This window comes from Ranitomeya variabilis, chromosome 5 (genome assembly GCF_051348905.1).
Source record: "Ranitomeya variabilis isolate aRanVar5 chromosome 5, aRanVar5.hap1, whole genome shotgun sequence".
Classification (NCBI taxonomy): domain Eukaryota; kingdom Metazoa; phylum Chordata; class Amphibia; order Anura; family Dendrobatidae; genus Ranitomeya; species Ranitomeya variabilis.
In genome coordinates this window covers 124,577,310-124,601,619 of record NC_135236.1, presented here as the reverse complement: position 1 = coordinate 124,601,619, position 24,310 = coordinate 124,577,310, and the positions used below count along the sequence as shown (strand labels likewise).

The window sequence follows — 24,310 nt, the reverse complement described above, 5'->3', positions numbered from 1 at the left end:
TCAGTTGGTGGATAATGAATCTATAATATATGAAAGTTTAATTGTAATCATTACATTATGGTAAATAATGAAATTTTACACTATATGCTAATTTTTTGAGAAGGACCTGTATACCGTGGATATAGCTTCTATTTAAATGGTGGCATGTAATCAGTCATGTTTTCTATAAAGGCAAACCAGCAGGTAAGAAGATGCCTAGACATGCATCGGTATACATTTATAAAACCACAGTAGTGAAGCCGAAATGAAAGTCACACTTGGAATACAATATACACAGAGACTAGAATTATAGTTGAACAACTCTATAAAAAACAACTTTATTGAAAATTAGCAGTGACAAACAGACAGAAGTTGTATTGTCTTGGCCTCCTGACAAGGGGAAGCCGCTATAATTTGCTAGTGGTATATAATACAGCTGGGTCACCTGGATCTAAACCAAATCAGATTGGTATGGACTCCTCTGACAGAGACAGAACCTCACTGGGTCGGGACACACACAACACAAAGATTTCAGTGATTGAATAAAGAAAGTTACCAACATGCAGCAATTTTGTGGAAAGTCACTGGAAAAAAAAATATATATGATTTCCTAGTGGTTGTACAGAATACAAGATTCATGGATAAATATACTCACTGCTCCAAGTTATCTGCCTAGAATAATTTATGTATAAACTCTATGCTCATCGATGATCTCAACGGTTCCCTTTACTATAAAAGTCCTAGCCAGGAGTAAGAAAAACTAAAACATGTCTGTCCTGTTACCACTTTATTTTTTTTTTGTTATCTTCTCCACTATAAAACTCTTGATAAAGGGGCAGATCGGTCACTTGGCTGCCAAAGGGAACCTGATTGTATCAGAAATTTGTACAGTAGCATGTAATCCAGCCATAATAATAAAACCATCTGTCCATTAACGCCTCTACAATATCAAATACAAGTAGTGAGGCCTGACGGGCAGACAATCGATGGTTTCAGCCGCATCGGATGGATTCTCCCTAGGGGCATGTTCACAAGATGCAATCGTGTTTAATTAATTGCTGGAATTTTCTAAAATCATGATAAAATTGAAGCAAATTTGGGAAAGAAAAAAATCCACAAACATCATGTAGACATACGCCATCCATTCACATGTTGCCCAAATCTATACCATCCCTCAGGCACCATTGTAACTAGATCAGGGTATTCACTGTACCTGTAGGGGGTCTTCATGGTGCCTGCATATTATTTGGCATTCACCGAATTATATGCATACTACACCTTATCGTCTTATATTACTATGTTATAATGCTCCTATCACTTTATTATAGCACAAATTTGGGCCATCATGTTCTGAAGCCATTAAGAAATCACAGCCATCGTGCAAGTTCTTAACGCCACTACTGTATAAGAAAAGTGATGAGTCTTGTGGTTCCTACATAGTGTAGGGCTGCATTCACATGAGTGTACTTGTATAGATAAACGGCTTCTTCTGTGAGTTTCATCAGTCTCTCTTCTGACATTGACAATCCTAAGTACAGACCGTTCAGTCCGGACCGGCCGCCGGTCTCCTGACCTGGACTCGGCAATCTCAAAGGCATCTATAAGGCTGCCGAGTTCAGGTCAGGTAACAGGCGGTCGGTCCGTACTCAGACTACGAATGTTGGAAGTATGAAACCGCTATTACGTGGCAGATCACACAGAACAATAATGATATAAGTGAGGATAAAACAAAAGGAAGCATTTGGGTCTCCCTTGTATGGATTCATCAGATACAGACTGCATTATAAAAGGTGTTAGGATGTGACTACCAGGACTCCGACCAATAAGTATAATCTTTATCCAGGCATTGCAGAGCTTTTTATACATACAGCTGTGCTGGCGGCCCTATCCAAAGCCCTACAAATCTCTAAGACGGGTCATTAATGTACATTCCTGGGACTCCCTGGTAAGCAAAATAAAAAAAAAAATAGGGCAATGTAAATAGTTGCCGAAACTACCAAATTTGTATTCAATAACGGCAAAATACAGTGAAAGGAACATGGCACACTCATGTGAATGAGGCCTATCAGGAACAGTAATGCAAAGGACTGAAGAATGTGTATACACATATGGGTGGCAGATTTAGCCAAGCCCCTCCTATGTGTCCTAATAGGGTACACAGGCTGGGGGTCTTTCAATTAAGGCTCTGGATTACTAGCTAGTGCTGTAAGCTCTTCGCTCGGGGAAGCAGCCACCAGCCCTGGGAAGAGTCTGTGCAGGCACAATGCACCAGGGCCCCATGTGCTCCGCGCGGAGATCATACATGCACGCATTACTGCACTGCTGTCTGGATTTCTACATGGTTTTCCAGCCAAATGTACAGTGACTATAATGAGAACTCCTCCTTCATGAGGCAGCAATGATTCGCAAAACATTTTATAGACTGATCTATATGGACTTTACATTTCATGATCAAATGACTTCTAGATCTTTACTTTCTAGATTTAGAAAGTAATTTTTTTAACATTTTTTTCTTACAAATATTTAGTCTCTGTGATTGTTTTCATTTAGTGAAAAATATTAAAAATATTGCTTTACAATTTTTTAGCTACAAAAAAAATAAAAATCCTATAAATTACGACCTATATTTTTCTATGCCATTGTCCCCCATATATTTATGTAAAATACATTTAGATAGGATGGGAGGGGGTTCCTTATTTTACCTTTTTATGGCTTGTTCTCCAAAGATTAGCAAAGAATTTGGCAGACATTCTGCTCATTTTTACAATACAGATTATCCCTGTAACACTAGAGATAATTGGAGCCCCAGTTACAGGGGACACCAGCCATAATCATGTGACAAATAGGACCATTTAGGTCTAGTTCAGCTGGCTTTACACGTCCGATATTCATGGTCTGGGTACGGACTGGGATGTTTGGACTTGCTGGGGGTCCCTATCTACACCTCAACAGCTTCATAGATGTCTGAGGCTGACGAGTTTGGGTCAGGAGACTTGTGGCAGGTTTGAACATAGAGATCCACATTTGGACCATGAACACTGGACTTGTGAAATTGGTTTTAGGCCCAGAGTACCATCTACACCAAATAATGTAATTGGAGGCTACTGCCCGGTAACAGTCATATAGTTACCACATCACTACAGCGAAGGAAGCCAGTAGTTATAGTCACTGTATACGACTGGAGAACCCTTAATGGTCAATCCCTGGTCCTCAAGTATTAACAAGGTCTAAAGAAAAAAAAAAAAACAGATCTATTTTCTAGTTGCAGAATAAAAAATGGGTAATGTGCAAGAGTGCTGCTTTTTATTCTAAGACCGGTTTCATACTTGAGGTCCATTTTAACTTTTTTTTTTTTTAAAGACAGCTACAAGATACACAGAGTAAAGAGAAAACAAATAAAAACCAAACATAAAAAAACCCCATAAAATTAGAATAACCAATTTGCAATGGGCATTGAAAAGACCGGGGCTGTACTGAAATAAGTTCTAAAAACACAAAATAAAACTTAAGAATTAGAAAAACTTGCAAGAACAGCAGTAAAAATACCAAGCATGACTCTTCTTGTGTGGTTTCTGTCCAGCACACGGCAACCTTACAATCTGGAGATAAAAGTCAGGGAAATTCAAGGTAAAAACAGTCAAAAGTACAACAGCTTTTTTTCCAAAAAGGTTCTTGGGGGTTCAGTCCGCTTTCAGTCACAAGACTCGCTCCACATGTACCTTGTCCTGCAAGTTAATCATCCTCTTCTCCTTCATCTTCAAGGTCCCGTTTTCTTTTTTGACCTTTTTCTGCTTTGGAGGTGAGAAACGCACATGAGTGGGTCACAGACTACTGAACGGTCAACACCACTTTACTTACGGTGTAGGAGATCTTGCCATCATCAACTAGACACTATGTACGTACAATGCTAAAGTGAACAGGTCTTTGTAAAATTGCACAGAATCTACAAACACCTGAAGCTCTGCCCTAACTACAGGCATGGCCTTAAGCTGGAGTCACACTAAACGACTTACCAACGATCACGACCAGCGATACGACCTGGCCGTGATCGTTGGTAAGTCGTTGTGTGGTCGCTGGGGAGCTGTCACACAGACCGCTCTCTCCAGCGACCAACGATCAGGGGAACGACTTCGGCATCATTGAAACGGTCTTCAACGATGCCGAAGTCCCCCTGCAGCACCCGGGTAACCATCGGGTTACTAAGTGCAGGGCCGCGCTTAGTAAGAGCTTGCCTGCACTGAATGTGTCAGCGCCAGCAGTAACAGCGGCGACGTCACCGCTGTGCTCTACTTTACGGCCGGCGCTGACACATTCAGTGCAGGGAAGCTCTCGGCCGGAGCGCATGCATTAGCAGCACTCCTGCCGAAAGCAGTTTTAACCCTGTGGACGCCGGGGGACGTGCCAGACATCAGAATGTGAGTATGTACTGGTTTTTTTTTTTAACTTTTACAATGGTAACCAGGGTAAATATCGGGTTACTAAGCGCAACCCTGCACTTAGTAACCCGATATTTACCCTGGTTACAAGTGAACACATCGCTGGATCGGTGTCACACACGCCGATCCAGCGATGACAGCGGGTGATCAGCGACCAAAAAAAAGGTCCTGATCATTCCCATCGACCAACGATCTCCCAGCAGGGGCCTGATCATTGGTCGCTGTCACACATAACGAGATAGTTAGCGGGATCGTTGCTACGTCACCAAAAGCGTGACGTTGCAACGATATCGTTAACGATATCGTTATGTGTGACTCAGCCTTTAATCTCGCTAACAAGACCCCCAGAGGCCCTGCCACCTGGTCAAAAAAGTAGACGGTTTTTGCTCTTATTTTATTCAAGCTGCTCACCAGAGTATTCAGGTCTTTTCTAATTTTTTTTTTTAATCCACCATACGTTTTAGAAATATGGGTCTAATGTTTGTTTATTTACAAGGGGGCATGGCTCACAGGGTAAACACACCCCCTCGTAAACACCATGAAAATCAGCACTAAAAAAAGCCTCATATATAGAAAAACACAGGGAATAAAGAAAAAAAATAAATAAATCCTCTTAAAGAGGCTGTGTAAGTAAAGAAAAAAAAGCCTAAATGGGCTATGTTCAGTGTTGTAGTTCAGCCCTATTAATCTCAATGTTGTCAGAGAAATGTGGTCAGGGTTTGGGGGGGGGGTGTGCACCATTTTTTTTTTTTTTTAAGAACCCATTTAGGAATCCTCTGAATTAAAAACATATGTCTAGAAGTGTGTCCCAGATAAAGTTTTATTTTACAAATAAATTCTAAATTTTCACGTGAATTTTTACTCTAAATTAATTTAAACCCTTAATGACCACCAATACATCTTTTTACTGACCTAAGATATAAGAAAATAGTGTCCCCCGATGGGTGATGATGGAGTAGCTGTTAGCTGTACACAACAGCCGACACCCTGGTGCATCACTCATGATCAGTGTTGGCACAGACTATGGCCCTTTAACCCCTTAGATGCTGCTGTCAATAATGACAATGGCATCTAAAGGGGGAAAAATAAGTACTTGATACTCTGTCAATTTTGCAAGTTTCCCCACCTTCAAAGAATGGAGAGGTCTGTACACTTCAACTGTGAGAGAGAGAATCTAAAAATCGCACTATGATTTTTACATAATTAAATTGCATTTTATTGCATGAAATAAGTATTTGATCACCTACCAACCAGTAAGAATTCTGGCTATCACAGACCTGTTAGTTTTTCTTTAAGGAGCACTCCTACTCTGCACTCATTACCTGTATTAATTGGAACCGTTTGAACTCGTTACCTTTATAAAAGACTCCTGTCCACATACCCAATCACACTCCAACCTCTCCACCATGGCCAAGACCAAAGAACTGTCCAAGGACACAGGGACAAAATTGGAGCCCTGCACAAGGCTGGGATGGGCTACAGGACAATAGGCAAGCAGCTTGTTGAGAAGACAACAACTGCTAGCACAATTATTAGAAAATTGAAGAAATACAAGATGACTGTCAATCCTCCTCGGTCTGGGGCTCCATGCAAGGTCTCGGCTCGTGGAGTATGGAGGATTCTGAGAAAGGTCAGGAATCATCCCAGAACTACACAGGAGGACCTTGTCAATGACCTGAAGAGAGCTGGGACCAAGGTCTCAAACATTACCATTAGTAACACACTACACCATCATGGATTAAAATCCTGCATGGCACGCAAGGTCCCCCTGCTCATGCCAGCACATGTCCAGGGCCATTTGAAGCTTGCTAATGACAATCAGGATGATCCAGGTGAGGCATGGGAGAAGGTCATGTGGTCAGATGAGACCAAAATAGAACTTTTTGGTATCAACTTTACTCGCCGTGTTTGAAGGAAGAAGAAGGATGGGTACAACTCCAAGAACACTGTCCCAACTGTGAAGCATGGTGGTGGAAACATTATACTTTGAGGGTGCTTTTCTGCAAATGGAACAGGGCCACTGCACCATACTAAAGGGAAAATGGATAGTGTCATTTATTGCGAGATTTTGGCCAACAACCTCCTTCACTCAGTAAAAGCATTGAAGATGGGTTGTGGCTGGGTCTTCCAGCATGATAATGATCCGAAACACAGCCAGGGCAACTAAGGAGTGGCTCCATAAGAAGCATTTCAAGGTCCTGGAGTGGCCAAGTCAGTCTCCAGACCTGAGCCCAGTAGAAAATCTTTTGGAGGGAGCTGAAACTCAATGTTGCCCAGTGACAGCCCCGAAAACTCAAAGATCTGGAGAAGATCTGTAAGGAGCAGTGAATCCCTGCTGCAGTGTGTGCAAACTTGGTCACGAACTACAGGAAACGTCAGACCTCCGTAATTGCAAACAAAGGTTTCTGTACCAAATATAAAAGTTCTGTTTTTCTATTGTATCAAATACTTATTTCATGCAATAAAATAAAATTTAATTATTTAAAAAAATCATAGAATGATTTTCTGTTTTTTTTGTTTGTTTTTTTTAAATTTATTTTTACATTCTGTCTCTCACAGTTGAAGTATACCTGCGATAAAAATTACAGACCCCTCCATTCTTTGTAGGTGGGAAAACTTGCAATATCGACAGTGTATCAAATACTTATTTTCCCCACTGTAGATGGTAAAAGCATGGTGGCTCCCTCTGTATCCCCATCAGCACCACGACACAGTCATTGTGTAGTTCTGATGCTTGCCATGGCTATCCAAGACCAAGTAACGGCCTTAGCATATGCCGGCTGTAATGGTCTGTTCAGATGTTAGCAATATTTTAGTGGTAAAAACAACATTTTAATTTCTGCCATTCCACTTTGTGTTCATTCCTGAAAAGCACCTGAAGGGTTAATAAACTACCTGAGAACAGTTATGAATATAGTGAGGGGTGCAGTTTCTAAAATAGTATCACTTTTGGGGGTTTACCAATGTATGGCTCCCTTAAAGTCACTTCAAAACAGCATATGTCACTAAAAAATAAGTTGTTTTTCCTCAAGAAAATGTACAAAAGAGAAAAATCGCTGCAATTTTTTTTTTTTAACCTTCTAACATCCTAACAAAATAAAAGGACATTTTACAGATGATATCTGATTATTTTATTTTTTTTTTAAATAAATAAACTTATTTACCACTAACAAAGTACAATGCGTCACAAAAAAAAAATAAATAAAAAAAATATCTCTGGGATATGTTGAAATATTCCAGTGTAAGAGCCACATAAAGCAACAGGTCAGATTTGAAAAATTTGTCTTGGTCACTAAGGGGTTATAAAAAGCCCCTTGTAGCTACAATTAGGTCAATGAATTGCAAATACTACAGAACAAAATGCTGCCTATACCATCTGCATCTGAGGGATTAGCCACATACCGTCCTGGTCAGCCTCGTCCTCTTCTTCTTTAGAAGCGTCCTCATCCTCCTTTAGGAGAAAAATAAAACAAAATGCAGATTAATGCTGGATTAACCCTTAAAGTGTCTCGGGGGGGGGAAGGGGGGAGAAAGAAAAAAAATTAAAATAATTTAAAAAAAATTGCCCGAGTGTTCCTGTTAGTCTGTTGAACCAGAAAGTTCCTTATCGAGGGGACGTAGACTTAAATGTGAACTGATAGCGTGCCATATACTAGGTGACAAGACAACCAGCAGAATGGCTAGCGGAGTTTATAGTTTAAAAAAAAAAATTAATATATATATATATTTTACACACACACACACACACATACATACATACACTCAAGATCAGCAAGGGGTTTCTTATTTTTGGGCGGGGATATTGATAATTTTTGGGCACACACAAAACACTGGTAATAAATAAAGTATAAAAGTCAGTGACATCTGCTGTAGAATCCTAGTAATATAAAGCAGTAATACCACAGCAAGCAAGGATATAAAAAGTAGAGTCGCACCTCCTCTTCGCCGCTAACGTCCTCCTCTTCTACCTCATCTTCATCGTCCTCTTCCTCGCCCTCTTCACCCGGGGGAGCGTCCTCATCATAGTCTTCCTCTGTGTGGGGGGGGCAGCCTCAGTCACCAACAGACTGGAGATGTGTGTAATATAGTCTCCAGTCTGTGAGCCACAGACAGAGGGAGTAACGAAACATCAGCCAATACAGGGCATGTGATGGGCGTCTACGATGTGACCACACCGTGTACATTACACAGGCAAAGCCCACAACTAAGCGATAAGCAGCGAGTGCAGTAATGGCACTGATCATGTGTCAGGTTAGTACTCAGCAGTGTAGAGGCGCCGCTTACAGCAGTCTGTATTCTGAGAACACAGTGAGAAGAGAGGTCGTCACAAAGTAACTGGCTCCGTTCTGAGAATACAGTCTACTGTAATGGGCCCAGGGGCCTGTAGGAGATCTAATTTCCCGACTTCGCTCTGTATTTCCAGGGTGTAAATTCTGTCCTGGTCATGTCATGGTCACAAAGGTGCATGGCTCGTGACAGTTATTACCTGTGTCCATCACATCATCAGAACACTACTTTACACCCAGCAAATAAATAACAATCCTGTCTAATTCGTGAGATCTTGAAACTGAAGAAGGCATACAGAAAAATTAAACGTTTTCCTATACAAAGAACAACAATTTATTTGCTAAAACTAGACTCCGGCTCATGCATGACCTTCCTATACATTGGCTGGATTTTTATTCCACGTTTATTTTCATTGCCAATTTCTTATTTATTTATTTTTTTTTTACATCTTCCTAAAGATTGGCAAATAGAGGCACACCCTATGAAACGCGCGTCGCAGGAGCAGGTCAGAAGTCTGTTTTTACAGGTGCCTTGTTCTAAACGGACGGCTTTTTGTTACAAGGATTTACCAATTTTGCAGGGGTGACACCACTGTACGATACATGTCGAGTACAAAATCATTTTAATACCTTCTGTATAATTTGTGCTAATCTAGTAGGAGAAACCCCCAAATTGCAGAGACATGTAACATAAGAAAACAACGTGTTACACAAGAAGACGAACAGAGCAATGGTTTCCAAGGGAACTAGTAAAAATTGAGAATATTTTTATACCAACACTATAGGGGCTGTCGAGATACAGTTAGATTGGCTTTGTGCCTCCCCCACAGACTATTATCTGCATCTTCTTTAATAATGCATCTTCCTCTGCCATCATGGGCACTCCCATGTCATACGCGCTCAGTCAATTACTCCCTACGTACTCGCTAACTAGTCACTTCCGCCATCACTAAATACACTTCCGAGCATAACTAGTGGCTATATCCCTCTGCAATGGGGTTTTTGGTTTTGCTGCTAGGATTAACCTCAAAGATGAGAGATCTAATATCAGCAGATCTCGCTCTACTCTAATATTCAGAAGTGAGTACAATTACTCCCCGTCACACCGACAGGGGCCCAAAACCTGAAAATGTCAATGGTTAGGGGGCCCTCACAAAGAGAACTCAGCGTTGAAATCTCATCTCCCGAGATCTTGGTGCCGAGATCTCCATCTGCGCGTGTGCAGCCATTTTCCCGGCGTCCACCGCACAGGAAACCATGGAACAAATTTTGGGGGAAAAAAGTGCGTCTTATAATCCGAAAAATATGGTAAATACATTTAACATAAAACCGCGATTAAAGCAGAAGGCCATTTTCTGATGACATTCCCTTTAATGGCTCAACTATCCAGATTCATGCAAGATACGTGCAGGATGGGGAATAATAAGTGAGCGATCCAGCATTTCTCACTGCTGCATTGTGAGATCAGAGGCGCTGCTGTCATGGTGTTGATGGCCACCTGACAGATATTGGCAGGTCTCAAGTATGGCTAGAGGGTAACAAGCCCCTTTCCTATTAATTAACATAGGACTCGTACACGATACCTGCTGATTACTAGTAATCAGCAGTTAACGCCATGTCAGTCGCATCTCCTCTCCCGAGGAATTGGATAAAGGCAGTCCTAATAATGGGTCTCATGTTACAAGTGGAGAGCCCCCCCCCCCCCCCCCCAAAAAAAATAAATACTTTTACATCAAGACGAGTTCTTCATTACTCACCATCCTCGTCATCATCATCTTCATCATCTAAATCCTCCACATAGGCTTCTGCATCAGAGTCGGGCGCTTCCTTCTCATCGCGGTCATACCCATCTAAATACGTGAGCTGGGGAAGGAGCTTGAAGACGTTGTCTCGGTAGTCACCTAGGTTGGTGACTTCGCAGTTGAACAGGTCTAAGCTCTTTAGGGTCTCTAATTTTTTCTGAAAAGAGGAGAGTTTGTTAGTGAGAGTGTCTGGCTCCGAGAAGAAATCCGACAAGACAACCTGAGCGGGCAAAAATGACGATGTTAAATAATCAAAGTGGTTCTGGATCCTCGACTCACCAGCGGCTCTATTGTGCTCAGGTCCTTTATTCTGTTCCCACTTAGGTTAAGGTGTGTGAGGTTTGGACACTTTTCTGACAGCACTTCCAGTCCACCAGAGATGTTGTTATCACTCAATTCCAACTACAGATAGAAGAAAAAAAAAAATTATATATATATATATATATATATATATCTCAATGCCCGATCACGATCAGTTTTACAGCGGAATGTTATAAAGACCATGCCATCAACTCTCAGCTATGGTGAAACTAAAGAAATGGGCCGGGATATAAGTTGGTAGACGTGTAATGTGTAGGTGCGCATTCACACTGTGACCATTTACAGAATTATAGAATGTTATGATTCTATATGCCAAAACTGCTGACACGTCCACTTTAAGTACCCCATGCTCTGTTACTATTTATTCATTTTCTTACTAAAGGGCATTTGCTCATTTTGTTTTTTTTACCTTTTTTTTTTTTTTTTTTTTTAAATCTTTGTACAAAAAAAAAAATATATATATATACTTTTTTCTGCTATCATAATATGTATCCAGTGATCAGAGAAGCTACAGGGGGTTCAGCTATGTGCTGAAAAATGTAAATGGAGACCATTTTGCTGGTGGCCTCCAGAGGGCAGCAGAGGGGAAAATGTTAGTCCAGCCAGTAGGAGTTGTCTAACTTGAAGAAATGCCAGTGTGTGGTTTCAGGCTTCCTGGTAGGGAGAATGTTCCCACAGGACCGCTCTGCTGAGGAATGTGATTGCTGATGTGGATTCGCAAACAGTAAAATCCATAGTGACATCCACAGCACAAACGGAATTGCTGCAGATTTCATAGGCAGAAGTCTCATGCTCTACACTTCCTGTAACACAGTGGATATTCCACAAGCAAGTCCACAGGGGTAAAATCACCGCATATTCGCACTGTGGGAATGTACCAAAGGGCATGCATCTACTGGGGAGCGTATGCTGGGAATAATTGCTCACAATTGTGGAAATGATGCAACGGCCCCAAATATTTCACCTTTGACAGGAGGAGGAAGACATATTTACACATTACTGGACAATAAATCCATTATACACACATATAATACACAGCTCTGGCAAATATTAAGAGACCACTGCAAAATGTTCAGTTTGTCTGATTTTTCTCTTTATAGGTATATTTTGGAGTAAAGTGTAAATTGTTATTTTAGTCTATAAACTTCTGACATGTCTCCGAATTTCCAAGCAATAAATTTTGTATTTTTTTTTCTGAAAAGGAGAAATGGTCAAAATTAAAACAAACAACCAGTGCTTTCAGACCTCAAATAATACAAATAAAACAAGTTCATAATCATGTAGAAACAACAATACTGATGTTTTAACTCAGGAAGAGTTCAGAAATCAATATTTTGTGGAATAACCATGATTTTTAATTACAGCTTTCATGCGTCTTGGCATACTTTCCACCAGTCTTTCACACTGCTTCTGGAGCAAAAATGTGAGCAGTTCTTCTTTGTTTGATGGCTTGTGACTATCCATCATCCTCTTGATTACATTCCAGAGGTTTTCAATGGGGTTCAGGTCTGGAGATTGGGCTGCCCATGACAGGGTTTTGATGTGGTGGTCTCTTAATTTTTGCCACAGCTGTATATAGGGAGGGTTATCAGAAAAAAAAAATTGAATATTGGGAGAACGGTGTGCAATTCTCCTTTTGAGAGGTAGACATAAATCAGGTGGTCACACATTGACACAGTCATGGTTTATCCACTCTATATGCACAAGTGTCCATGGTGGGAAAACCCTCCGAGGTGGATGTCACCTAATGTTGGGTTTCTGAGCAGCTGTAGCAAACCCTTGGTTTATCACACTTTGCCAAGGTGAATGTTCAGAGAAGACGTCAGCCATACTATCATCTACCATGTGAAAACTCTGCCTTCCCCAACGCATCAGTATATAAATGAAAAACATAAAAAAAAAACCCACAATCTACTTTTACCTTTTTCAATTTGATTAACTTTGGTAAATTTGCGACAGAGCTGAGGCAGACATTGATTGTGCTCAGAAATTCCAGTTCTTCAAATTCGTCAGTCAAGCCCTCTATTTTTCCATCTTTTGACCGGCAATTATCCAGAACGAGCTCTTTTACCTGCAGAAAAAGAAAGAGCTGTCAGTGTTACACAACCGCGCGTGTCACTGACTCCTGCACCGATAGGGTGGATGCTAAATGCCAATTCAACAGACACCCAGCATGGCAGGACAAGTAATGCCCCATGGGGTGGGGAGGAAGTGAAGGACGCTGGTTCCCTGGTACCACTTATTGGAGATAGATGGTCTATAAGTCAATGTCAGAATTTAAAAAGATTCTCCAGGCTTACAATATTGATGAAGAGGTCTCCAATATCATATTGGTGTGGTCTGACACTCAGCTTCCCCATCAATCAGCTGCTGGCAGTCGCCAGTGTATGGTGCTGGAACAGCACAGCTCCGTACACTGTGTGGTGGCCATTCTCTAAGCTGCGATACATTAGTAAGGTCATAAGTTACAGAAAGAACCAGTCCCAGGCTTGTCACAATGGCACACCCTGCTAGACATGTTAGGCCACTTTTCTCCTTATTTCGCCTCCAGGCCTCCTCCAGTGATAATTAATCTGGCACATTTCATTCCTCTTGTACAATTTTTTGTTTTACACCATTTAGTAAGGTGGAAAAATGAAAGTGACTAAAAACACCTAATAGAGAGGACACACACCATGTTGGATTCTGGTGCATGCTCCTTAGTAAATGTCCCCCACAGTGTTGTGCCCCGCATGGCGCTTGAGGGATGATGTATGACCGAGAGATTCTCCCTGTCGAGTGGAATCAGTGCGTCAGGACCCAAGGCACTCAGTATAAGTATCAGTACTGCCTATACTCCTATCAGGTTCTGGTCTTATGTGCAAAGAATAACCAGAAACCGCGATGTGTCCATCTGTCACACACAGTGACATTATCCCATCAAAAACCATGAAATCTGCACCAGACGCAGATGTGAACGCAGCCCAACAGATTACACATCCCCAAATCCACACAGGTTATATAGTCAGCACTGCGCCTCCATGCACGCTGCCATTATCCGGACTGTGGACTGTTACGTCAGAACAACAAGCACATGGCACGGCGGTACGCTGCGCTCCTTCGATTAGACGGAAAGTGCATCCTAAAATATTAACCAGCCTCATCTGTACACAGAGTGCCCCGCAGATAAACCCTCCTGAGCCTCTTATCAATGTGGAGGCAGTGCAGGAGGATTCCAGAAAACTGCTCAAAGGACAGTTCCCTAGTATGGTGTAATTACCAAATATGTCCATAGAGCAGGGGTGGGACCCTCGATGACCTTTTCTCCGGCCCCCAGGCAGATTCCAAGGGACTACAGATGGCCGCTGTGTTTGGCGGCCACCAGTCCTTTAATGTCGTCTTTGCTCTGTCAGCACACGCACGTAGCGTTCACTACTGAATGCTGAAGCACATGCAGTGAAAGATTATGTCCTGACACCAGTGCCAGCGACAGGACGTACCTTGTGGGAGGGGTTAGTGCACAATTTGTACCGCCCCCGAAGAATGCCCAAAATATCCAAAAGGCCCTTGGGAGAAGAAAAAAAAAATGTTCCCCACCCGTGCCATAGAGCATGAGGGGTGAACCAGAAACACGTGGCAATCACTAAGAAATAAATGTCCTCACACCAATGACGTGGTGAAATAAGTAATAAAAACCTTCACAGACTCCGATCCGACTGGGCAGAAAGTGACACCAAGTAAAGTTCCTTCAATCCGCCATCCAATAGTCCAGAAAGACTTTACTCATCATACTTTTGGTTGCCGAATCATTTTAGGTAGCGAGATGCGAACAACGTGGGATCATTAATAGTCGCACCTGACTTATCTATGGCCAAATCTTTGGGTCATCTAACCGTCCCATCATGGTGGCATCACGTCACCTGTAGTAACATCCACATACGTCTCCTGGCATGAAGGTATCACCAGGCAGCCCCCGCCTAATCCATCACGTATTCAAACCCTTAACATTTTTATAAAATGATCTACAATAATCCAATTATTTGGCAGCGGTCATCAGCATTTATTGTAAAGCATAATAGGATTTATAAGACCCAGGGGAGTGGCGGTGCCTCGTACTGACACACAGAAGCCACCAATCAGTGCCGCATCAGACTGATCGATTGACAGACCCATCCTGCCACCCATCACTATGGTGGGAAGATTAGAGATACGTGCAGCATTAATGTTCAACTCTGATGGAATAAACAGGGCCCCTAGCGGGAATGTGAGCGGAGCCCGGCATGTCACAGGCACTGGCAACACCCTGACGGGCACTACATCTACACGGGACATGTTATAGTCAGCAGATCAACAATCCATTACCGTTACCAAAACATCTGGCAGGGAAAGACAGGCATGGTTACCAGGGCACTGAAAAGAACAACATCTAGGTTGGGCGCCCCTCCCCCAACACTGACCAAGATCAGTTTCACACTCCATACTGATGGGGATTTCAGACTGTGAGCCCCGATGGGGACAGCGATGATGGTGTCTGGAGGTAATGGCGCTATATAAGCAACACATAATAAGGTCTGATCTCCCATCCCCCCAGTTACCCGCCTAGAGCTAAATGCTTCATGGGCATATATGGGGTAGCCGCATGGAGACATACAAGTGGTACCGGCATGAGGCCAGAACACCAAGTGATCAAGACACTGGTTCCAAGAAAAAAAGGGTCCCAATTGTACAATTATGAGGGATACAAGTATTAACTAGTACAGACATGTCTGAAGAGACAGCCGATCATCTTTAAGGGATGGGTTATACTGACAACCTGTCCTTAGATTAGCTCATCAATAATGGATGGGGGTCCAGCCCCCGACAATGTGCAAAGCCGTGTTATTCTGATCCATTCTCTGCTAACATCCCGTCGCCATCAGGGCTTATAACAGCTGATGGTGGGGGCTGCCGGACCCCCACTCATCTGATAATGTTGGTCATCCATATCAGAGATCAATATAAAAGTGATGGACAGCCCCTTGTAATAAGCCAGTCGCTGGGCCATATTACTATGTGGCCAATAATGATGATAAATAAGTACAATGCTGGGGGCACAACAACATGAGAGCGCACTGCCACATAGATGATTTCCTACAACTCCGCACCGTGACCCACCACAGTCACATACGTCCCCAATGTGCGGAGTGTCAGTGGTACACAGGGCCCACCTGAGACCACAATATCAGAGGCATGTACGGCTCACACCGGACTCAGCTGTGATTTGGCTTTTTTTTGGAGACGTGTAACAGCGAGAACCACAAGTCCGACGTTGAACTGATGTTCTTGGTCGCACGACTTGTCTGAGAATCACAATCGCACGTAGCCTGAGGACGGAGTCACACGTCTGGGTTACGCTGAGTCCGGACCACGATGTACGGAGCGGCCGCAGGTCTGTGGTCCGGGGTCCTCGTCACCACGGCCCTCCCAATGCGAGCAGCGACCATCCTGTGTGTCCGACAACTCGTGGCTTACACAGCAGCTCCTCAGTGGTCACACGGGCCATATATTTGGGGAACTGTGCCAGTGTAGTGACACCCAGAGACCACCTCCCTGGAGGCATTATCAGGGGGGGACCAACAGGTAGTACATAAGGGCACCATGAGCCCTGATGGTCACATACAGATCACGCCATGCCCGCTCACACCCACTGCCGGCACAGTGTACACGGCACAGAGTACAGCTGGTCACATATACAGGTCACGCCGTGCCCTCACGCGTATTGCTGGCACAGGGCATAGTGTATAAGGCACAGAGTACAGCTGGTCACACATACAGGTCACACCGTGCCTCCACCCGCTGCTGGCACAGTGTACACAGCACAAAGTATGGCTGGTCACATATACAAGTCACGCCATGCCCTCACACCCACTGTTGGCACAGGGTACACGGCACAGAGGATGGCTGGTCACATATACAGGTCACGCGGTGCCTACACCCACTGCTGGCACAGGGCACACGGCACAGAGTATGGCTGGTCACATATACAGGTCACACCGTGCCTCCACCCGCTGCTGGCACAGGGCACAGTGTACATGGCACAGAGTATGGCTGGTCACCTATACAGGTCACGCCGTGCCTACACCCGCTACTGGCACACACACAGGGGGCACAGTGTACACGGCACAGAGTAAGGCGGGCCACATACAGGTCACACCGTGCCTCTACCCGCCGCTGGCACAGGGCACACACACAGGGGGCACAGTGTACACGGCACAGAGTAAGGCTGGTCACATATACAGGTCACACCGTGCCTCCACCCGCCGCTGGCACAGAGTATGGCTGGTCACATATACAGGTCATGCCATGCCCTCACACCCACTGCTGGCACAGGGCACACACAGGGGGCACAGTATACAGAGCACAGAGTATGGCTGGTCACATATACAGGTCACACCGTGCCCTCCACCCGCTGCTGGCACAGTGTACACGGCACAGAGTATGGCTGGTCACATATACAGGTCACACCGTGCCTCCACCCGCCGCTGGCACAGTGTACACGGCACAGAGTATGGCTGGTCACATATACAGGTCACACCGTGCCTCCACCCGCCGCTGGCACAGGGCACAGAGTATGGCTGGTCACATATACAGGTCATGCCATGCCCTCACACCCACTGCTGGCACAGGGCACACACACAGGGGGCACAGTATACAGAGCACAGAGTATGGCTGGTCACATATACAGGTCACACTGTGCCTCCACCCGCCGCTGGCACAGGGCACAGTGTACACGGCACAGAGTATGGCTGGTCACATATACAGGTCACACCGTGCCTCCACCCGCTGCTGGCACAGGGCACACACACAGGGGGCACAGTGTACAGGGCACAGAGTACGGCCGGCCATATACAGGTCACACCGTGCCCTCCACCCGCCGCTGGCACAGAGTATGGCTGGTCACATATACAGGTCACACCGTGCCTCCGCCCGCCGCTGGCACATGGCACACACACAGGGGGCACAGTGTACAGGGCACAGAGTACGGCCGGCCACATACAGGTCACACCGTGCCTCCGCCCGCCGCTGGCACAGGGCACACACACAGGGGGCACAGTGTACAGGGCACAGAGTACGGCCGGCCACATACAGGTCACACCGTGCCTCCGCCCGCCGCTGGCACAGGGTACACACACAGGGGGCACAGTGTACAGGGCACAGAGTACGGCCGGCCACATACAGGTCACACCGTGCCTCCGCCCGCCGCTGGCACAGGGCACACACACAGGGGGCACAGTGTACAGGGCACAGAGTACGGCCGGCCACATACAGGTCACACCGTGCCTCCGCCCGCCGCTGGCACAGGGCACACACACAGGGGGCACAGTGTACAGGGCACAGAGTACGGCCGGCCACATACAGGTCACACCGTGCCTCCGCCCGCCGCTGGCACAGGGCACACACACAGGGGGCACAGTGTACAGGGCACAGAGTACGGCCGGCCACATACAGGTCACACCGTGCCTACGCCCGCCGCTGGCACAGGGCACACACACAGGGGGCACAGTGTACAGGGCACAGAGTACGGCCGGCCACATACAGGTCACACCGTGCCTCCACCCGCCGCTGGCACAGGGCACACACACAGGGGGCACAGTGTACAGGGCACAGAGTACGGCCGGCCACATACAGGTCACACCGTGCCTCCGCCCGCCGCTGGCACAGGGCACACACACAGGGGGCACAGTGTACAGGGCACAGAGTACGGCCGGCCACATACAGGTCACACCGTGCCTCCACCCGCCGCTGGCACAGGGCACACACACAGGGGGCACAGTGTACAGGGCACAGAGTACGGCCGGCCACATACAGGTCACACCGTGCCTCCGCCCGCCGCTGGCACAGGGCACACACACAGGGGGCACAGTGTACAGGGCACAGAGTACGGCCGGCCACATACAGGTCACACCGTGCCTCCGCCCGCCGCTGGCACAGGGCACACACACAGGGGGCACAGTGTACAGGGCACAGAGTACGGCCGGCCACATACAGGTCACACCATGCCTCCACCCGCTGCTGGCACAGGGCACAGAGTATGGCTGGTCACATATACAGGTCACGCCGTGCCTCCACCCGCTGCTGGCACAGGGCACACACACACGGGGCACAGTGTACAGGGCACAGTGTACGGCCGGCCACATACAGGTCACACCGTGCCTCCGCCCGCCGCTGGCACACATACACGGCACGGTGCGGGACACTGCACGGCCAGATGGAGCTAGAGCAATGGCTTCACCATTAGTAATGGAAGCGCTCTGTCTGTGGTACCAGTGAGCAGGCTCTGCCGCCCAGTCTCGGTCCTGCCCGGCGGCCCCGGTGACTGTGGAGCGCTGTCCCTGCACCACATGAATCATTCCCAGCGGACAATCGCGCACATCCGGGGAAATATCTGCTCCCGTAACCCGGTCTCCTCGTCTATGTGCAGGTATCGGCCGATCGCCACAGCCTCCAGGAAGCCGCGGTAAGCATGCAGCAGCCGGTGTGATCCCGGCCGGACGCTATGTGCACACAGTATCGCGCCGGCGGCAGCAGCAGGTCCCGGGGCCTGAGCTCCGCCCGCCTCCCCCGCCGCGGCCCCGGCGCCCCCCGTGCAGCCGCTCTTCCCCCGGCGCCGCGCTTACATCTGCCGGGGTCCGGTTCCGCAGCTCCAGGTGAATCCTCTTCTTCATGTCCATTTTGCGACCGCTGCTGCTTTGTCTACAATGGAGTTGCTCCCGTCCAGGTGACGTCAGAGTCACGTGTTATTCAGGGGTCACCTGACGTCCTTGCTCCACCCCTCCCCTTCCCCATTCAGTCGATGAGGTCGTGCTGGGATTATTCAGTGTAATGGAGCTGGGGACGAGGGATTGCTGGTGGAGCAGACTGTCGTGCATCGTGATAGGAGACTACCGCTGGGGTAGGATATGTTGTACAGGACAGAAAATGAGAGGACTTACGCCAATAGCGTATGTGGTTTTGCTACGCCGTTTCCGTAACTCTTAAGTTTTGTGAGAGTTACGCAAATAGCGTAGCGCAGCTGTGCTTGGCTGTTTTCGTGTCCCCTCCTCTGGTGGAACGAGAAGCAGTTATTCCGGCCTCAGCCTTGACAAACAGAACTAGTCATGAGATAACTGTGGTGGCCACTAGGGGGCGCCCACTACACATATACAACCTGACTGTAGTCCGCGCCCCCTAGTGGCCCCTGCAGGTAATCACCGGTGTGTGTGACTGGCCCTGTACTGTGTGTGGGGCCACATGACATGATCTTATCTGAGGGATCTGGGCTAAATCTGCAAACCTCCTCAATTCCATCCCCTAAGGGTATGTGCACACGTTGCAGATTTGCCTGCACAATTTTCTGCACAGAATCTGCATCTCTTGCAAGAAAAAGCATGGAAAAATCGATGCGGATTTGATGCGTTTTTTTATGTGGATTTGGATGCGTTTTTGAAAGCTAAATAAAGATCTATTATTGAACACAAAAAAAAGAATTGTGATGTAATTTCTTGCCCAACCTCTTCATTTACATACTCCATTGAAGAATAATGTTTACACACACAGATAGATATTAGATAATAGACACAGCTCTGGCAAAAATTAAGAGACCACTGCAAAATGTTCAGTTTGTCTGATTTTTCTCTTTATAGGCATATTTTTGAGTAAAATGTAAATTGTCCTTTTATTCTATAAACTTCTGACAACATGTCTCCAAATTTCCAAGCAATAAATTTTGTATTTTTTTTCTGAAAAGGAGAAATGGTAAAAATTACAAAAAAACCCAGTGCTTTCAGACCTCAAATAATGCAAAGAAAGCAAGTTCATATTCATTTAGAAACAACAATACTAATGTTTTAACTCAGGAAGAGTTCAGAAATCAATATTTTGTGGAATAACCATGATTGTTAATCACAGCTTTCATGCGTCTTGGCATGCTTTCCTGAGTGACCTTATGCCACTCCTGGTACAAGAATGTAAGCAGCTCTTCTTTGTTTGATGGCTTGTGACTATCCATCTTCCTCTTGATTACATTCCAGAGGGTTTCAATGGGGTTCAGGTCTGGAGATTGGGCTGCCCATGACAGGGTTTTGACGTGGTGGTCCTTCATCCACACCTTGGTTGACCTAGCTGTGAATAGAAATACATGCAGCCGCACACCCCACTCCCGAGTGTCGGCGGCAGTGCCGGGTATTGATGCGAGAGCGTGTGACCCCGGCCTTAAACGCAATATCTGTTTAATTTATAAAAAATTGAAAAAAAATGGAGTGGGCTCCCGCGCAATTTTCTGTGCCAGAGAGGGGAAGCCAGCGACCAGGGGCCGATTTTTATAGCCTGGGAAGGGGTTAATACCCATGGATCTTCCCAGGCTATGAATATCAGCCTGCAGCTGTATATTTAGCCTTTACTGGCTAATAAAATAGGGGGACCCCCCCCCCCCCCCCCAAAACCGACGTGGTGTCCCCCTATAATTTATAGCCAGAAAAGGCTATGCAGACAGCTGCAGGCTGATATTCATAGCCCAGGAAGGGACCATGGATATTGGTCCCCCAGCTACAAACACCAGCACTCAGCCACCCCAGAAATGGCGCATCTGTAAGATGCACCAATTCCGGCATTTAGCCTCTCTCTTCCCACTGCCCTGTAGCAGTGGCATATGGGGTAATAGCGGGTTAATGTCAACTTTGAATTGTAAGGTGACATTAAGCCGGCTTAGTAATGTAGAGGTGTCAATAAGACACCTATCCATTACTAATCCTATAGTTGTTAATGGGATAAACACAAACACATGCATAATAAAGTATTTTAATGAAATAAAACACAGTTTTGCCATCTTTATTTTTCTGCCAATCCGTGCGATGCCCTCGATCGCCTGCAAAAAATAAAAAAATAATAAACCAACACAAATACTCCCTGGTCCGACGCAGTCCATTTAATAACGAGTGTCCCATGACGATCTCCCCTATAGAGCTGTCACATCAGGAAATGTGATAGCTCTATAGGCCTCCAGTGACACACTGACAGGAGACAATGGCTCCTGCAGTGTTATCACTGAGGGTTCAATGGCCTTTCACTTTACAGCACTGCTGCGTGAGTATTTTCCCATGCAGCGGTGCCACAAGTGACAGTATGAACTATACTGTACTCACAGCAGCAGAGGGATACAGTGAGGAAGGATTCCTTCCGTCATTGTATCCCGGAGCCCCTGGAGAGCGGTCGCATCTGCCGATGTGACAGCTCTCCACGGGAAATCGTCGTGGGTCACTCGTTATTACATGGATTACATCAGATCAGGGAGTATATGGTGGTTTATTATTTTTATTTTCCATTACGTCCCTCAGGACAGCACCATGGAGGACGTCCTTCCTTGACCTATAGCGGGACAGGATCATAGAGAGATTAAAAGGACCCTCCCACCTCCACCCTCCAGTGTTTTTCCTGTCCCTACAGGGACGGTTGTATAAGAGGTTGCTCCTAGAGCGAAGATAGCCTGTGGATTCTCTTCCCCCTGTCAAGTGGTCCGTGGCCGACACCTCACTGGGTAGAGGTCCCTCAGCTATCAATGCTGTACCAGATGGACTCAGAGTTCGGGGGTCTCAGCCTTCCCTTTCCCCGGTCAGACGGACCGTGGCCGACTCCTCCTTGAGAGGTTCCTCAGCCAATAGTCAGCCTGTGCAATGGGCTTAGGGGGATCATGCAGCAGGTCCAATCCTTCCCCCTGACAAGTAGCCCAGGGTGGAATCTCCCCGGTGGGGAGTCCCTCAGCCCCAGAGACCAGTCGAGCGGATGGGCGCCTGGGTAGAGCCGCTTCCTCCTGGTGGGGGGCTCTCGGCTAGGACGTCGACCGGCAAAGCACCGCTACTTCCGAAAGTCGTGTGGTGGAGAAGGCCGTTGCGCTTCCGGTGACGTCAGAGCGGGTTGCCGGCACATAGGATCGGCGTGCGTTCCACGATGGAACACGGAAGGGGGCACAGGCGATGAAATCATTGACAGTAATGCAGCATTCCTGACGGGACGCCGCTTCCTTCCACGGTAGGCACTCGGCGTTACCAGCTCCCCCTGTCTTCTAGCATGTACAGAGCCTGCACAGGTGCATGGTTTAATGTTGCATTGATGGCCGGTGCCTCTGGGCTGACTCTAGTCTCAGGCCTTTGTGCCAAAGCTGTACCTGGAACCCATTTGCAGCTAGGCCTTGGACCTCTAGGCTATGGTAGGGCCATATGTCCAGGCTACATCTCATGACTGGACTTAAGTTAGTTGCAGGTCTTGTCTGCACAGAGCCTTATGATTGGACTTCAGAGTGACTTCTGGAAGCATGCTTTCCATTTTCTGGTTCAATAAACAAGTGTTTCACTTTTCTTTGCAACTTAACTACTCAATCCATAGGAGGACACAAGGTGTTAATTCAGCACATTGTCTCCATGAAGACTGCCCTCTAGCTGCGGCTCATTAATTAGCTCCTTCGGGTGGAGTCAGTCTGACAAATGAGATGTACTATTCAGAGTGGAGATTTATCTGGAGCTCTTGATAGATTCCTATTTTGCTTAAAAGTGTAAGTCTAGTCTCTTGTTTGGCTCCTTCAAGCATGGCCTAGTCATTCTGTGCATCTCTTTGCATCATACTGCTTCTATGCATCATATTGAGTGCCTCTGTGCATAATACTGCATCATAGTGCCTCTATGCATCCTATTGAGTGCCTCCATCCATAATACTGCATCATAGTGCCTCTATGCATCATATTGAGTGCCTCCGTGCATAATACTGCATCATATTGCTTCTATGCATCATATTGAGTGCCTCTGTGCATAATACTGCATCATACTGCTTCTATGCATCATATTGAGTGCCTCCATGCATAATACTGCATCATACTGCTTCTATGCATCATATTGAGTGCCTCCGTGCATCATACTGCATCATAGTGCCTCTATGCATCATATTGAGTGCCTCTGTGCATGATACTCACCTCTTCCTCTCTCTGACCACAACCTTCTCACATTCTCTTCCCTCTCCACTCCATGACTACAATCCCCACCCCACAAACTTTCACACCCTCGCAGAAATCTTAAACATCTTGATCTACATTCATTCTCTGAATCCCTCCTCCCTCTCACATATATAAGTTCCTTACACAATGCAGATGACGCTGCCGCTCTATATAACACAATAGCTGTAGCTTTGGAATCTGCTGCCCCACTTACACATACCAAAGCTCGCAAAATCAACAGACAGCCCTGGCACACCAGTCTGACCAAAGAACTGAGGCGAGCTTCCAGGGCTGCTGAGCACAGATGGAAAAGATCCCACTCCAACGAGCACTTCATCGCATTCAAACAGTCCCTCACTACTTTCAAGACCACACTCGCCACAGCTAAACAAACCTACTTCTCATCTCTCATATCCTCCCTGTCTCACAACCCTAAACAGTCATTCAACACCTTCAATTCTCTCCTCCGTCCCCCAGCACCTCCTCCCTCCCCACTTATCTCAGCTGAAG

At 46.2% G+C, this 24,310-nt stretch overlaps 2 protein-coding genes across 5 annotated transcripts in view; one reads left to right on the top strand and one right to left on the bottom strand.

Moving 5' to 3' along the window:
* Positions 1–286: 286 nt before the first annotated feature.
* Positions 287–19,615, bottom strand: ANP32A (acidic nuclear phosphoprotein 32 family member A). 4 transcript variants are annotated; one of them, XR_013215614.1, is made up of 8 exons: positions 19,461–19,615; positions 12,746–12,895; positions 10,783–10,905; positions 10,459–10,660; positions 8,351–8,448; positions 7,818–7,866; positions 2,300–3,770; positions 287–2,229 (listed from the first exon to the last, which is right to left on the bottom strand). XR_013215614.1 is itself a non-coding variant. In XM_077263226.1 (8 exons), exons 1-7 carry the CDS (start codon positions 19,512–19,514, stop codon positions 3,712–3,714), a joined length of 735 nt encoding a protein of 244 aa, XP_077119341.1. In that variant the 5' UTR covers positions 19,515–19,615; the 3' UTR covers positions 3,266–3,578; positions 3,699–3,711. The 4 variants fall into 4 exon arrangements, 3 of the variants coding, with proteins under 3 accessions (XP_077119341.1, XP_077119343.1, XP_077119342.1); XM_077263226.1 differs by lacking the exon at positions 287–2,229 and having other exon boundaries at positions 3,266–3,578; positions 3,699–3,770; XM_077263228.1 differs by lacking the exon at positions 287–2,229 and having other exon boundaries at positions 3,266–3,578; positions 3,699–3,767.
* Positions 19,616–19,627: 12 nt separating this feature from the next.
* The window catches only part of NOX5 (NADPH oxidase 5), a 110,532-nt gene continuing 105,849 nt past the window's right edge, over positions 19,628–24,310 (top strand). The window contains exon 1 of the mRNA XM_077260857.1: positions 19,628–19,735. The gene's annotated coding sequence lies outside the window, so the exon portion shown is untranslated. The remainder of the gene's footprint in view (positions 19,736–24,310) is intronic.

Coding starts and splice junctions, on each gene's coding strand:
- ANP32A (XM_077263226.1), bottom strand. CDS start 19,514: ATGGACATGAAGAAGAGGATTCACCTGGAGCTGCGGAACCGGACCCCG. Junction 10,906..12,745: donor AGTTAATCAAATTGAAAAAG/GTAAAAGTAGAT, acceptor TTCTATCTGTAG/TTGGAATTGAGTGATAACAA. Junction 8,449..10,458: donor AGATGATGATGACGAGGATG/GTGAGTAATGAA, acceptor CCCCCCACACAG/AGGAAGACTATGATGAGGAC.